Below are 18,652 nucleotides of genomic sequence, written 5' to 3' on the forward strand. Positions count from 1 at the left end.
CGAAAGGCAATCATTTCCAGACAAGTTTAGGAATTTTCATTACTAAAATATTTCTCGAGCCTTATCTGTAGTAACAAAATCAAATCAATCTCTTGATGCAGACTTTGAGTGTTTTAAAACCCTTTAACTACATCTCACACCCATATGAACATTATAATTGTTACGTCCAGTCAACCTAGCATTATGTTTTATTTGGAAAAGTATGTACCGGAAGTACAGTGCTTCTTTTAGCTAGCGGATAACAAGTTCGTGCTTGTGGGCGATTAGTAAATGTCAACAATCTAGACATTCCTGAAAGAGAAAACCCCGAGGCACGTCACCGCCTGGTTTTTTTTTTGTCGGGTATGGAAAAGTAATCTTATATTGAATGACAGGGGTTCACTGAAGGATCGAAGTTGCAGCCAGGGCCGGGTGTTAGCGTGAGACTGACATGCATGTTAGCTCACGCTCGTTGTTATTCTCAACGTCAACGAGCAAAGTTGCTTCAGGTGGTGAAACACATCAGCTATTACTAATAATAATACGGCGTTTTCCTTTTGGTAATCTGGTTTTATAAAATTATAAAAATCTTTGTGAAAACGCTGTCATTTGATGTTGTCTAGGCAGCAAATCTCCTGCTGGCTATCCCTCGCTATTATGACAGATAAAGCTACTTAGCTACGTACTGCCATCATGATCCATGCCGCCGCATTAACTTTATACATGCATATGTTGCAGTCAAAGTAGTTTTTTTTTTTTTTTTTTTTGTGTTTTGGAGAATCCAAATTATGTATTGTCAAGGGAGGTAGGTTGAGTGAGACATAATTAGCCAAATTGATGATGGTATTTTCTATTATAGAAGGTGCTCGACTGGTTCTAGAAATAGCAAAGATTAAACCAAGTCTGGGTAACGTGAACTGTGATGCTCTGAAGGATCAACTACTAAAATTGTGTCTCCGTGAAGTACACATGATCATGAGTTGTCAAATTAGCACACACCAAGACGATATCTATCTATCTATCTATCTATCTAGATTGTGGTTGACCATGCTATATAGATAGATGGGTAGATAGATTGATGGGTAGATAGATAGATTGGTAGTTAGATGCATAGATAGATAGATAGATTGATGGGTAGATAGATAGATTGATGGGTAGATAGATAGAATATACGTTATTGCCTTTGCTTGGAAAGTCAGGTTACACCTTCCAGTGTCTATTGCAGCTTAATAACTCTCAGTAGGTTACATCCATTAAGTGTCTCTTCTTACATCTGATGTCACTGGTTGCAGGTTGACTCTTTGTGCCCAAACTATCATCAAGTGTTATGGATGAACCATGAAAGCCCAATTGCAAGTCACAGGTAATCTATCTCATTATGACCACATAAATGGGCAAGTGTTGTTACAGTTTATGAAGGCTTCGATGTCTTGTATTTGTTATTTATTTTTTCATCAGTTCAGAAACCTACAGGTTTGTAAATTAATGCGGGGCCTTTTATTCTTAATAAAACACTGAATTTGTAATGTAATTTCCAAAATGTAGTTTAAACTGATTTTAATATCCCTTTGAGTTAGTGTTATTCCACTTATACAATGTTAATATGAAAATGTACCAAGATTTTGCAAAGAGTTAGCTCAGGCGGTTGTAATCTATATTCCTCTAGATGAGATCAAACATAAATTAAAAATGGCAAACAGATGCAGCAGGATTGTTTAGTTTATCTGAAAAGGGAGCAATAACATTAATTGGCAATCACAGCACATATAAATAACCAGAAAAACAATGGGCTGGTAGAGAGCAACTAAATGAAGAGACAAAATTCGATCAGTCTGAAAAGAACAACAGAATATTGTGTCCATCATTTACTTTAAACCAACATTAGACAAATGTCTACTTTCTCATTACAAAAATAACTTTTGTAAATATACTGGAAAAGCTAAACCAATAGATATTGACAAACTGGTATGGCAGGAAACTGGAAGCTTTAGCAAACATTTCTGCCTTTTTTTCCTCATTGGTTCTCTGTATTCAGGTCTGACAAAACACAACATGATACAAGGTCACCAATGCAGAGTAACATGACAGATCTCACTAAATTCTGTTAATAAATGAATGAAAACCTCACTGAAATGGCAACAAAAAGATTTTTTTCCTGCAAACGTTTCTGTTAGATGATTATAAAACATGAAAAATGACAGGATAACCTTATTCATAACCTTTTTGCGTTGCTGTTGAAAAACTCCTTTGTCGTGCTGCACGTCTCATTCGTGGCTGTTGACTTTTGTTGTTCAAGTACTTTGTAACATCATTGTCATGACAGGCCAAATCCCTGTTGTAAAGAGAAAAAAAAATAACAACTGAAAGTTAATATCAGGATTGAAAGTTCATTGGAAGTAGGAGCCTAGAAAACACTAAAAAAAATCATTTGTTATACTTTAAAATGATAATTTTATGATTTGATTTTGGTTCCTGATGTGTAGTTATTGTGTTTTTACTCTCTTTTTCCAGTGCTTTCAGCCAAGCTGAAGGAAAACAAAAAGAACTGGTTTGGTCCGAGTCCATATGTTGAGGTAGCTGTGGATGGCCAGTCAAAAAGAACTGAAAAATGCAACAACACACACAGTCCCAAGTGGAAGCAGCCGCTCACTGTGTGAGTACAAATTGTTGTTTGTCATGAAAGAGGAAGCTGGTTTACAAATGGTTTAAATTTGAGATGATGACACCTGATAGTAAACGTATTATTTTGTGATGTATTTTGAGCTAAATGCTTAAAGGGTTTTACGTCACATTGAATCAAAATAGTTATTGAGTTTATAAAGTCAGTGTAATCAACACATACTTCTTTACAGTAGACTCATCATATTCATCATGTAAAATGTTAAAACAATGTCTTAGTGTTTCCTGCTTTCAGAAATAGAATAATAGTTTGCCCCCGAAACCAGATGTGATGGTAAAACTATGTTTTCCTACATCATAGTTGGTCTGTTTTGATACACAAGTCAGACTTATCTCAGCATTTTCAAACTCAATACGGGTAATTAATGTGTTCACAAAGAACTATAATGCTGTAACAGGAACCCTACTTATTACAGTGTGAATGTAATGAATGTTTATATGACAAAATAATTTTAACATGATTTTAAACGTACATTCCTCTCTGAAGTCATTTTGCATTTTCTAAACATCATCACGGACAGTCCTCAAATGACTGAGAAGCTGTAATATGCCTAGGAAATTGGTACGATGATGAGAGGATTGCATTTGACTAGCTGTGCATCGCCCTGCGATGGTCATGCACTATTTAGAGATGTTACACTTGCTATTTGTAAAACCACTAAAAACAGTTAAGTTACTCCAAAATTGTCTCTGCTGGCTTAACTTATAAGCATATTGCACAGGTGCCATTTTACATTTCTACAAACCAGAAATGCACACAGGATCCCCCTAACCAAAGCTTGATTTCAAAAGAGCTGTTTTTGACTCCCTGTTAGTTTTATAACTGATTCCCTTTACTATCTCATAACCAAAGACATGACCAAAGATATACTTAAAAGTTTCTTTGTTTACCACCCAAGTACAGAAGTGATTGATTGTATGTGCGACAGTTAATTACAGATTTTTTTCTTTTCTTTTTTTTAAACTGTTGTCTTTATATCAGTTTTTAGATAACTTTATATTGTATTGGCTTTGAAATATAATATTAATGTAATAATAACTGAAAAAATGAGATATTAAAAGTCATTATTTGATGTTTCTCATGGAGACTTTCTGTGTATGTGTGCATCCTAATTATTTTCTATATATGTTTTTACTCCACCCTACCTCTTGCCCAATGTTTGCTGGGATAGGCTCCAGCTCACCTGAATTGGTCTAAATGGTGAAGAAAATAAATGGATGGTTGGGTTTTTACTGTAATGTTCTCCCAATTTTACAGAATTGTGACTCCAGTGAGCAAGCTGATCTTCCGTGTTTGGAGTCATCAGACCCTAAAGGCAGACATCCTGTGGGGTATAGCCACTCTGGAGATTAGTCAAGCTCTTAAGGATAACGACCTAAAATGTGAGTTGATACTATCATATTTCTTGTATTCTGGTTATTTTAGATAGTCTAAACAAACCTGACAGTAAACTGTTTATTTAGTTATTTTGTCAGGATAACACGTTGCATCTCAATATCTTATTCTCAGTATTATTTAGGATTATATGTCTAGTGGCAGCATGTCGTATTTATCAAACGCTGCATACTCCTGAGACACTGCACTCACTTGTTATGCAAGAGTGCTGATCTGCCAGTGTTTATCATGGGAACATTTTATTGGGCTTTGATAAGATTAACAGCTGACATGCATATTATTCACTCGGTTTCCTTTTTGTACATCTCCTAAACTTTTGACTTTCTTGTGCTTGAAGTGGGTTTATAGCTCATACAATGACTCGTCTCAGAGCCAGTGAACATTCACTAATTATGTGACCACAAAATCTCATCTAACTGCTATGTTACAGCAGCCAATTTGATAGCACAGAGCAAGAATCCTATTCCATAGCGCTAGTTGCACCCCATGTGACGCAGTGCCTTGAGCTCACAGAATGACTGACGCTGGTGTGTTTAAAGCCACATTACCAGCAGGGTTGAAGCAGTAACAAAGTTCAGTAATTAGAAAAAAAAAAAATCACGTGATCTTCAGAAAATGTTAGAACTTTTTCATTTGGGTCCTAAATGGCTCATGAGTAAAAATCTGTTCCTAAAGAGGCGTTGTTTCTATCTCACTGGTCTAAATGTGGTTCTGTCATGAGTTTTCTCTACTTGTATCTTAAAGGCATTTTCTTAGTGCTATGTTTTGTCCCCTTCTAAGTGTGTGAGGTAGTGCAGACACTGCAGCTGTGCTCAGACAGAGACCCTCGTGATGTTGTCGGCGATCTGTCTGTCTGCCTGGATGGCATGCAGGTAGATTCAGAAGCCCTTGCTCTGGCAGAGAGTGAACAAGGTAGGGGACCTCACAAAAAATCCCAATAAGATTGAGTGATATTTAATTGTTCAGAAATATCAGTATTACTGATATATCCCATTGACAGTGGTGTCCAGTCCAAACCAATTGTGTAACCTATACTCACATTTACATACCACAGCGGTTCTCAAACTGGGGGTTCTAAGAATTTTTCTGGGAGTTGCCAAATAATAGTAAATTATTCTACAAATTTCCATATTTTTATTAGAAATGTCAAAATGTGTACATTAATACAAAGAAGTTAATGTATAAAATCAATGTGTAATTTATTTTTACAAAACATATACACATTAACAAGTTAATAGTCATGCAATATTAACAATCAAAATTGGCATATCTCAGCAAGCTCTGCTCATTTTGGCCATGTAGGTGATTTGTTTACCGCGATGAACCAAATCCACCAAAATCCCTTTTATCCTCCTTTATTTAAGAAGCTTTTAATAGTTTTTAGGCCTTACATTTAGACTTTTTTATAAACAAAACAACAACAACAAAAAATATTTATAGTGGGCATTATTTTAAAAATACAAATTTGACATCATTGTGGTAAAAAAGGCAAATTCTGGGCATCTTAGTACGTTGTGACAGCAGTGAGCAGAAACCACTAAAAACCACTTTATCTACAACATTTATGAAGATTCTGGCTGTTTCCAAGCCTTGCACTCAGTCATTACATTTGTTGCTCAACAAAGTTTTAGACCCACCGACACACCGTGCATCCAGTCCAACGGTCAGGTGGTGTTGTAATACATACTTTAGCCACCAGAGTGCACTATGAATATGTTATTCGACAGCAAACTGTTCACCTCAGTGCAACTTTTACACATATGGTTGTTGTGATATGTGCAGTATTATATGTTGTGCTTTGCTTTAAGTATAATACTAGTTTACAGCTGAACTAAAACATCTGTTATCTCTTTAGTTTGTTGACCTTGTTACAAACTAATAGACAAAGTGAACTTTTCTCTTGTAATCTGGCTGCTGTAGCACAGTGCATTAGTTGACATTCTTATAAATCATGTCACCTGTTTCCTTTTGTCATACTAGCTGTTCTTCCAAATGGAAATTCAAGAAAAAGAGGCAACACATGCAACAGGTATTATTAAACTTACATTTTAAAACAAATTCAAATCTCAAATCTGTTCATTTTCTAAAGGAAAGAATTTTTAAGCAAGTTTTGAAAAAAACAAAAAAAAGAAAAAAGCATGATCATTATTTTGCTTCCTTTTAGATCAAGCAGGGACACATCTCCATCCAGTGACTCAGACGATTGGGTCATTGTTCCCAATGGTCATACTGCAAACGGTACAGGTTCTCCTTCACCGTCTCCTGGTGGCTCCACCTCCTCACGGCCTCCTCGGCCTGCCAGACCTCCTCCACCAATGCCACACAGACCTGCAGCTTCACCAAGTATGGGAAACATGAAACCATTTCACAGTTGCTTATTTAGCAGGGCTTCAGTTATTGTTATCCACCGGTTGCACTGGTGCACCTAACTTGTTAATTGGTGCACCACAATTATTGGCAATTTTTTTTTTTCTTATCTCGCTTTTCCGCTTCATGTTGCCCTGGCCTGGTGAAGAACTCTAAAACTAACAACTATCCCAGTTTCCAGGCCTAATGTGTGCCTGTCTTCATTTCAAACTAAAACTGACCAGACCTACTGCTTTTCTGGGCTTTTTTTTTATTGCAGTGAAAGTAAGGAGGAAACTCAGAATATGCAGATAGGCATTCAGAGAGATAATGTTCTTAACCGAGATCTGAGAAATGTCAGACACACCAGCATGACCAAGAAAAATAGTTAGTTGCATTCAGCTATTTTTTTTTGGCCGCATTTGCAACCAGAATGGTAACACACTAGAGTCCTGTTTAAATTTATATAGGAGAACAACCAGATTTAACTTTCAGCCTCCTCATGTTGTTATGTTTATTGACTGCAGATCATGTACAATTAACAGCTTTATTCAGACTCAGCTGTTCTCTTCTCTCTCCTTGCCTTGACTCGTCTCCATAGCCTCTTCCAGCAGTTCTTCCCCTAGTGAACTGAGTGAAGCCCCGGCATCGGATGGCTCCTCTCAGGCATCAGCAAGTGGTTGTTCAGACCAGCCGGATGAATCAGGTGCAGGAGCAGCAACAGCAGGTTCCTCACAGACGGCAAGCGGCCCCAAACCAGGGCCTACTGCCTCAGCAACTCCAGCAACAGCAGCTCCCAGAGTCACTCCTATCAACAATGGCCCCTTGCCACCAGGGTAAAGAGCAACTCATAATAGATGTGGATACATATCTCCCCCCCCCCCCCCCCCCCCCCCCCCCTCTTGTTCCTATTAAAAGGCAAATGATAGTGCAACTTTAGAAATATTTACTTCATGAACTCTCAACGTGCTGTAACTTTGCTGTAGCGCTTTCAATTAGTTTTAGTCTCTTAAAGATGACGTCCATCAGGATCTGTTTTATGTTATTTGTTTTGTCTTTAAAGGTGGGAACAAAGAGTCGACCAAAATGGACGAGTGTATTATGTGGACCACATTGAGAAAAGGACAACCTGGGACAGACCTGAGCCTCTGCCTGCAGGGTAAAAAAAAAATCTTTGAATGTGGATTTATTGGTTAGTAGTAAGCATGTTTATATTTAGTGCAGCTTTTGAAATGAGTGCAAATATATTTCTTCATGTGAAAGTTTAAATGATGGTTCAATGATGTTTAATCGCAATTTGTGTTGTTTGCCGAACACCCAGAATGTAAATCATTAGCTAAACCCTTCTGGTTTTTCTCTTCTCTTTCTGCAGATGGGAGCGAAGGGTGGACCCAATGGGGAGAGTGTATTATGTCGACCACATAACACGGACTACAACATGGCAACGGCCCACACAGGAGTCGGTGCGAAACTATGAGGAATGGCAGAACCAGCGCAGCCAACTCCAGGGAGCAATGCAGCAGTTTAACCAGAGGTTCATTTATGGGGTGAGCACGGTCTCTTTACTTCCTTTAGCTGACACTGGGATTTTAGTTTCTTTGAATGAGCTGTATTAGATCATGTTTTATTTACAGTAGGATGGCAGCAAAGGATCTCTTATGGCAAGGCAGACAGTGCCACCTGCATGGAAGCTAGGAAGTGTGGTGCTGTAGTTGAAAGCAACAAGTCAGCAGTGAAAAGCTATAGCTGGAATCTTTTTTTCAAAGGTTAAACGATAGGATGAGTCAAAGTAGATGTAGGAATAATTGAAGGTGAGTTGCACTTGCTTGTTTTAGAAGTTTCTATTGTGCCAGAGTTCTGGGTTTTTTTTTTTTATAGCCTAGCATTCTTTTAAACTCACCATGTGTCCCATTTTCTCAGCTCCAAGACCAGTTTGCAGCAACTGCAACTAAAGAGTTTGACCCGCTGGGACCTCTGCCACATGGTTGGGGTAAATATCATTGACAAATGTTTAGTTATTATTGCTGCAATTTTAAGATGCATTCGCATTTTGGACGACAGTTGCTCAGGAGGCAGAGTAGTTCGTCCAATGACCCGAAGGTTTGCAGTTTAAATTCCTCCTCCCCAGTCAAACTGTCGCGTCCCTGGGCGAGGCATGTCACCCTCCTTGCTTCCACTGTTGCACCACTGGTCTATGTGAATGAAAGTTTCCTTGGTGGGTGTCAGTGTGCCCCATGCTGTGGCTGCATATGTAGCTTATTGTTGCCAAGTATGTATGAGGAGTGACTGAATAATTGATTCAATGTAAAGCGCTCTGGGTGTCTTGAAAAGTGCTAAATAAAAATCGAATCCATTATTAGTTTGTCCCCTTTAAACAAACCATGGTCTGATTCCACAGATAGTAGAGTTCACTTGGAGTAGTGTGAATACAGAGTAAGCATCTGGATCAGTAGCATGGCTGTCATGTCAGTAGAAGTTCATGGCAATGAATTGACACGGACTTATGTACACATGTGCTTCGTTCCAGAGAAGAGAACAGACACGAACGGCAGAGTGTATTTTGTTCATCATCCGACTCGGACGACACAGTGGGAAGATCCAAGGACGCAAGGGTGAGTGTATGCTGGCCTGTTGTGCACTCCGCTTCTACCATTCAGATGCTGTGCAACGTTCAAATAATCTGCAGTAGAAATTTAATAAAAGTTAAGTTAATCAGGACGTCTTCAGAAAGAAAGAACTTCTTACTGCTCATTGCTAGGCAGTGGAGAAGAAGGCCTGCTTTTTGTGTTTTATTCTGTTTCTCTTGTGCATTTTGGTTTCTTTTTACACTTGTTAACTAGTTTTGTTTACAGTTATTTAATCATTTTAAGAAAAACCTGTAATGATGTTTGATAAAATCCGCAAAACGATTTATTCTCATGTTAAACTCAAACAAATTTTGTTTTGAGCATTGATCATTGATGTTTTTAAAATGGTTTGATGTGTTTTATATTTATATGCTTGTCTGATTTGTCTTTGCTTAGGCTGCTGAATGACAAGCCCTTGCCAGAGGGTTGGGAGATGAGGTTCACCGTGGATGGTATTCCTTATTTTGTAGATCACAACAGGCGAACAACAACCTATATTGACCCTCGCACAGGAAAATCCTCACTGTGAGTTGCTCAACCAGAATACAGCTAGAACAGATGCCAGACTGTCCAGCAGCTTTATTAATATGTAACTCTAATCAACAGCTGTTTGTAGGTTAGTAATCCAAATACAGAAGCCATTGGTTTCCTTTAGCAAAAGTCACTATCACAAAATGTCATTGTGAAAAGATTATTATAGCTTAATTGTATTTAATTTAAGTAGATATTATTTTCCTAACACATCCTAGAATAGCATTTTATTTGTATCTGTAGGAGGGGCATCAGCACGTGCATACAGTGTCTTATCAAAATGGACTTTTTCATTTGAGAAAGCAAATCATTTCTTTGTTGTGTTTCACAGTGAAAATGGGCCGCAGATAACCTACGTCAGGGACTTTAAAGCCAAAGTGCAATACTTCAGGTTCTGGTGTCAGGTATGTCCTTTTTTTTTTATTTTTTTATAAACATTTCATAACAAGCAAGTATTACTTTGTTAACTGAGTCTGTTTTTAATCTCCCTGCCGGTGATGAAATAATTGTAGTTTTCTGGATTTCTCAACACTTTTTTCATCCGACTTTCCTCCTTAGCAATTGTCAATGCCTCAGCACATTAAGATTACTGTCTCGCGAAAAACCTTGTTTGAGGATTCATTTCAGCAGGTAACCATAGTAACATCCTCTCCTGTCTAGCTTTTCAAGTTCGTCCTCCTTTTTAATGCGGCTGCTTGTGATGGGTGACTGATTTAATGCTTGTTTGGTCCTCAAAGATCATGAGTTTCCACCCTCAAGATTTAAGGCGTAGACTGTGGATCATTTTTCCTGGAGAGGAGGGTTTAGACTACGGAGGTGTAGCCAGGTAATTTTTGGATCACATGTTTTTTTGCATTTGTGTGCCGCTCTGTGAGCAGTCAAGTATGTTATGATCTGACTTGTACTTTTATATTTATGGGACAACACCCATGACAAAGCACAAACCCTGTTATAATAACAGATTATAGATTATAATTAAAATCCTGATCATCAAGATGTTTTAAGGTGCTGTGAAGCCGGTATGACTTCTTGCTTTGTAATGTTTTATTTTACTTTCAGGGAATGGTTCTTCTTGCTTTCTCATGAAGTGCTTAATCCGATGTACTGTTTGTTTGAGTATGCTGGCAAGGACAACTACTGTCTTCAGATCAACCCTGCCTCGTACATCAACCCCGACCACCTGAAGTACTTCAAGTTCATAGGACGCTTCATTGCCATGGTACCTGGAATTGTTTTTGTTTTGTTTTGTTTTTTTAAACCATACAATCATGTTTTACTTTTCCACAGATTTTTTTTGTGTCTGTTGCGGCTAACTGTCCAACGCCATTATCTACTTAGCTGCTGCAGGCTAAACACGGGAGATATTGATAACGCGCACTAAGATGTATGTTCTCCTTATTGCGTTTGTTTATTTTTATAGTTACTTTAAATAAATTACAAAGAACAAACAATACGCAGAGCAAAAACATCTAATTGTGGTCAACAAAAACTTTACTCCCGAGCTCACCCCACTTCTGCGTCCTTACAGCCAAAACGATGCGCTCAGGTGAGTGCAACTATTTGTAATGTGTGCGTTCACACCCAAAGTGACACACCCTCCACCCAAGTGCCAATCAAGCCTGCACACATCAGCATATTCGCAGACATTCATGACTTATAATATGGCTCCTACAGTGTCTGTTGATTTAAAAACATAATGATCATATTTATCCAATATTCATCTGATCAGCTTTAAAGTTTAATTCTCACAATTCAATCTTATTAGATTTAAATTAAAATTTGCAAGATGAATGCACCTGAAGGGGAAACTGAATGCTTGGTAGGTTTTATAGGAAATTAATTAACTTGTGTTTGTGATTTCTTTCCAGGCTTTGTTCCATGGCAAATTCATCGACACAGGTTTCTCGCTGCCCTTCTACAAGCGTATTCTGAACAAACCTCTGGCTCTTAAAGATCTGGAGTCCATAGATCCAGAGTTTTATAATTCACTCATTTGGATCAAGTAGGTATCTGATGTATGTGTAGGATGAACAGAGCTTGTTTAATGTGGGATATTCTAACAGTGTACCTGCTCTCAACCATCCCAATTTCTTTGATAATCAAAGTGCTTTTCAAGAACTGACATTGATAAGTTATTTTAAACATAGCACACAGTGTTTTGTCAGATTAAACTGAGATCATGTTTGTGCATAAGTTGCTAATTTTGCTGTAGAAACTATTAATAAGTTTAAGCTTATTAATTACTTCACAATTTTCCATCACAAAGTTTCCTATGCCACATGCCAGTGAAGAGAAGACATTTTCTCTTGGAGGAGTCCATGATGTTTTGTCTGTTTATGCCACAAAGTTTAGCCAGTCAAAACCATATTTGGTGCACATTGTGTGGCTGACTTGAGAAGAAGTTGTTGCAACCAAAGAATCCATGCATGTGGAAATTCTGAGCAATTCAATATTATGTCTGACATGCATAGTTTTTTTTTCATGTATGTCATCCCCAATATTCTTAATAACTTAGAGATTTTATGAGTCAGCCTACCACATGAAACATAATACAAACCCACAGGTGTTTAAAAAAAAATGTCTTAACTTTCTGGATGCTACATAGTGAAGCCACCCTGAGTGGATCTTGGTTCTTTGAGTGCTTTTCCCTGGTTATTTGAACCACATCGATAATGCCAGTGACTGTCTGTGGCCTGCAGGGATAATAATATAGAGGAGTGTGGTCTGGAGATGTTCTTCTCAGTTGACAAGGAAATCCTGGGTGAGGTCACTACCCACGAGCTGAAACCAGATGGAGGGAACATCCAAGTAACTGAGGAAAATAAGGAGGAATACATCAGGTACTGTTGTTTCAGCTCAGCGGTTATGCATGTCCACTTTGGCATCCTCTTCATAAGCAACACATTAAATGCTGTCCTGCTTGATAACTGGCTTGCAATAGCATTTTTACTTGCTATCATTTCTGTAATTTAATACTATTTAGTATATTTATTCTCTTTGTCTGTATGTAGAGAAGTGACAAGTCATGTAGCTGAGTGACAATATTTAAAGATGGCTGGTATCATATTAGTGTCTTTAGTTGCAAATGTGTTTTTTTTTTTATTTAATTTGATTTGATTGCAGTGTCATATGCTTGCTTGCAGGTTGGTGGCAGAATGGAGGCTGTCCAGAGGTGTGGAGGAGCAGACACAAGCGTTCTTTGAGGGCTTCAACGAAGTTCTTCCCCAGCAGTATCTTCAGTACTTTGATGCTAAGGAGCTGGAGGTACAGACATCTCTAGTTTTTCTCTACTGTCATTTCAAAGCAGAGGAGTTTCGGGGCCGGTGTTGGAGCTGCATCATGTCTGAAAGAATAAACACACCCTATCATATACTGGAACATGAAAAGATACGGAGCATTGTCAGTGTGTGTGTGTACATTGAAAACTAAAAAGCACACACAAACAAAAAGAAAAACTTATGCCAAAAAATTTGTAAAATCCACCAAACACTGAGGAGGAAGCTTTTTCCGCTTCCTTCAGAAGAGTGTTACTGTAGCAGAACTGCAGTGCATCAGAGGAACTGCAGGTTTACCAGCATGCATAGTGATCTGTCAGTCAGAGAGCAAAGAATCTGGCATGGGGTGTGAAAGTCTCACCAACCAATCCCTTTTACTTAGGAGGATGGCAACAAGGACCAACATATAGGAGTGAAAGAATTTCAGAGCAAGCAGTAACGTAACATTTCTCACAGGCTTCAGTCTCTCCTAGCAAAGGAGTTCCCAGTTACATCTTAAACTGACTCGTCTCCAGTCTGTTGATCCTGCAGACAGATCTTACTTTTTGATGTATTTCTCAAGTCCCTTACACATTTTAATGTATGTAAGGAGACCCTGTGTGTTATTTAGTAGCAGTGTCTTCTGTGAATATCTAAGGAACTATAAGTAAAGGTGACCTATTTGAGTTTTCCTACAAACATTGTAATTTACAGATTTGTGACCTTGCACATCTTGTTATATGGCTTAAATATTCATGTTGAAGCCTCAGTTAGTAATTGTATTTTGACATTTTAATTCTTCAGACGCCAGAGCAGTTTTTGTAATGAAAATGAAGTTTATATGTAAGAACTATTTCTTTTTTTTTTTTACTGTATCTGCAGGTGATGCTCTGTGGGATGCAGGAGATTGATCTGGTGGACTGGCAGAGAAATACTATCTATAGACATTATGCACGAAGCAGCAAGCAGATCCTTTGGTTCTGGCAGGTTTGTACTGAAAACAATATCTTCTCTCAAAATGTTGAGACAAAAAGAGAAAAGAAGGAAATTGTACTTTAATTTATATTCAAGCTGGTTTGTTTAAAATTATGTTTTGAGACAAAAATGATATCCATCCAAGTGAGTGTTTATAGCACCTTATCGAGAACAATCAAACAAGTGTGACGTGACAATTTAGGTACAGAGAGGATGAGATTCGCACTATAAAATGGCCAAAAGAGGATTGGGTCTTCGGTTGTTAGAAAAAGAAAAAAGACAGAGGAGGAGGGATGGCGGTGGCTGAAAATGAAACCAAAGATTTTTTTTGACTGGAAGTTATTGAAGATCCATTACTTTGGTCTTAAAAAAGCATAGAAAACAAAACCAAAGTGAAACATGTCAAATGAAAAAAAAGATCAATAGGTTTTTCTCAGGTAAACCAAGCTCATTACTACAAACATCTACAACCCCGACCTCAACTCATCTCTTTACTTTTGACGTGATCTTTTTTCCAGTTTGTGAAGGAAATGGACAACGAGAAAAGAATGAGACTCCTGCAGTTTGTTACAGGAACCTGTCGTCTTCCTCTCAGTGGCTTTGCTGACTTAATGGGTATGCCAAGTGGACACACAAACAGTATTTCAGTGTGTGATGTGAGAATCTCTTTTCTGAGTTCTTCTCCACTTTGATTGAAAACAGGAAGCAATGGGCCACAGAAGTTTTGCATTGAGAAAGTGGGCAAAGAAAACTGGCTTCCACGAAGCCACACATGGTGAGATCCTGTTTTTTTTTTAACTTCATAAAAGTTTGAAAGCTTCAGGTAGATGAATTGATATGTTGTGAACAAACTCGGCCCCTAAAGACTTCCTTTGGGTTTACCTTCTAATGTTGCCTTCAAGGTAGTTTATTATATATTTGTGAAATGCAATGTTCTACAGGGATACTCTGAAATAACCCAATGAGCATTCTTCTGGTGAATGATATTGTTTAATTTACAATGGTTTACCTTTGTAATGTACACCATTGTAACGCGACATGGAGTTGGATTAAAATGACATCATGTTTGCATACAGACAAACCCACTGCATCCAAAAATAATATGAGAAATTCCATTTAAATTCCATCAGATATATGGGGGGAAAAAAATCACCTTGTTTCTTTTTTCACTTTTAGCTTTAATCGCCTGGACCTTCCACCTTATAAGAGTTATGAGCAGCTGAAGGAGAAACTCATGTTTGCCATAGAGGAGACAGAAGGATTTGGGCAGGAGTGATGGAACAAGAGCAGTGCCTGCTGGAGGAAAGATGACAGCAGTGGGCTTGGATTTAAGCAGTGTGCATTTAGGAAAAACGACACTCTTTTCAACAGGCTCTCCCTGCTGCCTGGAGAGGTTATAATGTGGTAGATATTTTCTGTCTTAATAGCATATTCATGAAAAGTTCTAAGCTGTTTCATCATAGATCTTTTTTTTTTTTTTACAATGGTTTTGTGAATCCTTCACACCCAGGTTCACCTTTCACCTATATCTGCTCCACCCTCATCCACCTGCAATCTCACTTTGCTGCGCTCGGTACATGATCAGGCAGTAAAGACCAAAAAAGACACCTTTCTCCTTCTGTCATGGCTGTATTTGCAGTATTTCAAGCATAGTGCAGTTCAGGGATACTTGATCCTGGTTCTTGATAGCCGGTGTTCTGCAGGTTTTCCAAGTATTACTGCTGCAACACACCTGATTCAAATCAATGTGTATTAAGAAGACATGTGCAGACTTTGTCCGAGTCTGAGTCAGGTGTGTTGCAGCATGGACACTTGGAAAACCTACAGGACACCGGCGTTGGAGTACCAGGATGGAGGATCCCTGGTGCAGTTTCTACATGACAACATTGATTCTGTGCAGTCATGTTGGAAGAGCCGTCCTGCTGGGTCTGTGCACCAAAATGACGCATAAGGAGAGAACCAAGGGTGTGTGTTTGATGAAAGATGTGACAGCTGATATCTAAAACCAACATTAGTTTTTTTTTTTTTAATTATTTTTTTTTATTTTGAGTCATTGTGACTTTTATCTTTTGCTTTTGAGGATAATTTTTTTCCCTAAGAACTCACTGTACTGACTCCTGTAGCATATATGCAGTTTTTTTTTTAATTAACTTTGATGAATGTGATCATGTTAACTGCAATAATAATTTCTCTTACATTGGCAGGTTTATTTTTTAACTTCATAATGAGTTAAAACTAGTTTGCACATGGTTATTTGAATGCTAAGATTGTTTGCGATTGTTCTTAAGAGAGGCTATTTTTATGTGCAATAGTTTTCTAGAAGACATTTTTGCCAACGATAGAATCAAACTGTGATTCGTTTGATTAGTTTTTGTAAGACGTTGGTGTGATTTAGTGTGTCCCGTTAATTTAAATTCACTTACATACAGAATATGTGGGTACTTTCAAGCCTATTTGAGACTGATGTGTTTAAAAATGGACGTTTCTCTTCACCGTCGATGTATATATCATCATATTAGGTTATGATAGTGACACCTCATTTCCAGTCAGGGAGGCAGTAACTGTGAAGGTTCTTCATGATAATAAGCTGTTACTAATGATGTGGGAGCAAATGGATGTATTGTGTTGTACAGAGCAATGATTTGTTAAATGTTGGCTCCTACTGACTGGTAGTCAGTTCTCTGTGAATTGTCCAGACTGAAAGTGAACTCCTTATGTTGGTTGTGAGAGCTCCAAGCAGTGCAACTACAGATGAATTTATCTTACTTTGCTAATGTTGAGCTCTTGTAGCCACATGTTTATCCAAGACGAGTCATTAATAAATACAATCTAATGCAGTTTTTTGGCCCTTTGATGGACTGGAGACCAGCCAAGGTGTGCCCTGTCTTGGCTCATATTGCATTGAAATAGGCGAGTATAGGTGATTGATGGATGGATGGATGGATCATGTGGCTCCATTTAGTATTTAATATTCATTTGATTTAGTCACCAGACTGGCAACACAGGTTAATCTATTATTGTTTTTATTGCTATTTGAAAGACAAAAAAAAGTGCAGCAGACCCCATAAAGTTGCAGACTGAAAAAGGATTTGTAGTAGTTTAATTAATATGACACCAAGGAACCCTAGTTTTATAGGGTGGGAGACCTTCAGATGTGAATATATTTCTGGTCATCTTCAACAATTCTGCTAACTTCCAACTTTTTTTTTTTTTTTTTTTTAACTTTCAGTTGCATAAAGAAGAAACAGGAGTAAAGGCTTTTTTGCACACAAAGTCCTTTTTTTCCTTTCTGCTTTAAATTTGACAACCAACAGTACAGTGCATTGTTTTAATCGCTGTGAGAAGGACTCTACTTTAAATCTTAACAGGGGTCTTTCTTTCTGGGCTCTCTCAGGATTCTCTGGTTTCCTCCCACCATCCAATAACACACATGCTGGGTTAATTGGTGGTTCCAAATTGACCCTAAATAAGTGTGAATGCCTGTTTGATGATCCAGCTGGTCTTTCTTTGTTAAGCCTGTGATGGACTGTTAACCAGTCCAGAGTATTCACCTCTCCTCTGGTGACAGCTGGGATAGGCTCCAGACCATAATAACTCTTAACTAAATAAAACAAAGTGAAAGAATAATTTATCAAAATGACTGTAAAAACCAGGATTTATAATTTGGTTTATAATTACTTATATTGGGTAAAAGTTGTTAGAAATGTATAAATATGATTGATGTAACTTCCCATCATCTTACTTTTGAACATACAGCAATTTCGGACATCAAATACAGACTTTGTGAGCAAAAGCCTTTAATCAGTTTTCAGTATCCAGTAAATGAGTGGAACAATTGGCTTTTAATGCCACTGTGAGTTTCAATAACTTTTTTTCTTCTTTTAAAATACTTTATTCAATAAAAAGCAGATTGAATTTCTTCGAATTGTAAAACTCATAATTGTAACAGGCAGGTTTTTGCAGTCTTTAGATGTGTTTATCATTAACAGGAAGGCAGAACTGGACTCCTTGGACTTCTGCAAACTCCCTTTAAATTGCCCTTTAATAAAAAGAACTGTGAGATTTATTAATGTATAAATAATTTTTCATTTTGCAATGTGAGTATTTGCACTGCATCCAAAGATTCTTTCTGTTCTCTCTGACCTACTGTCCATCGCTTCATAAGCACACTTGTACTGAACCAGTTAATGCTGATTTCATCCTTAGCTGTGTCCTCTGCCTCACACGACTTTTCATCTAATCCCTTATTGAGATAAATTCAACTAAAGCACATCAAATATCTTAGTGTTTAGCTGTTGTTGGGCTCACTAATTACGAGATTAATGTGAAATAATGTTTACTGTTGATTATACGAGCAGGTTACAGCTAACAGCACACTGACACTCAAAATGGTTGAATTAACCACTTCTCTTTACAGATACCACTGTGTTCCTGGTTATGGGGCAGATAAATATATAAAATTATGCAAAAATTTTTGGTTGTATTAATTGAATTGTAACTCAGTGTCTCTTTTTATTTTAAGTTCTATCTTTTTAATGAGTGAAAGTGAATGGGGTGAACAATATTTATTAGGATAAGTTTTATGTAATAGTGGTCTGGATTGATCAAAAACAATAAAAATGATTTAAAACACCATCGTGCAATGTCTGTGTTTCATTCTTATGCTCCAACAACCTACACAAATATTTCATTTGTAATTTAATGTAGTCAAGTCATGAATTTCATTTTTAAATTAATTTATAAAGTGCTGCTAAAGCTTTTAGTAACATTAGTACTTGTATATCAGAAAAAAAAAATCTTGGTTTCTGAAGGATGTTGGATAAATACATTTTTAAGGAAGTCAACAGACTTTTTTAAGTCTAAAA

General features: G+C 37.5%; 1 protein-coding gene across 1 annotated transcript; it reads left to right on the forward strand.

The window, feature by feature from the left end:
- Positions 1-241: 241 nt before the first annotated feature.
- Positions 242-18,412, forward strand: itcha (itchy E3 ubiquitin protein ligase a). Its single transcript, XM_079242228.1, has 24 exons — positions 242-342; positions 1,272-1,342; positions 2,491-2,632; positions 3,917-4,041; positions 4,835-4,966; positions 6,035-6,083; positions 6,219-6,397; positions 7,002-7,236; positions 7,464-7,559; positions 7,773-7,947; positions 8,321-8,390; positions 8,928-9,012; positions 9,424-9,552; positions 9,890-9,962; positions 10,117-10,188; positions 10,296-10,384; positions 10,618-10,777; positions 11,427-11,560; positions 12,258-12,398; positions 12,702-12,822; positions 13,695-13,799; positions 14,306-14,402; positions 14,490-14,562; positions 14,964-18,412. The coding sequence occupies exons 2-24, from the start codon at positions 1,318-1,320 to the stop codon at positions 15,061-15,063; spliced, it is 2,607 nt and encodes an 868-aa protein (XP_079098354.1). The 5' UTR covers positions 242-342; positions 1,272-1,317; the 3' UTR covers positions 15,064-18,412.
- The last annotated feature ends 240 nt before the right edge of the window (positions 18,413-18,652 follow it).

This window comes from Telmatherina bonti (assembly GCF_933228915.1).
Source record: "Telmatherina bonti genome assembly, chromosome: 6".
Lineage (NCBI taxonomy): Eukaryota > Metazoa > Chordata > Actinopteri > Atheriniformes > Telmatherinidae > Telmatherina > Telmatherina bonti.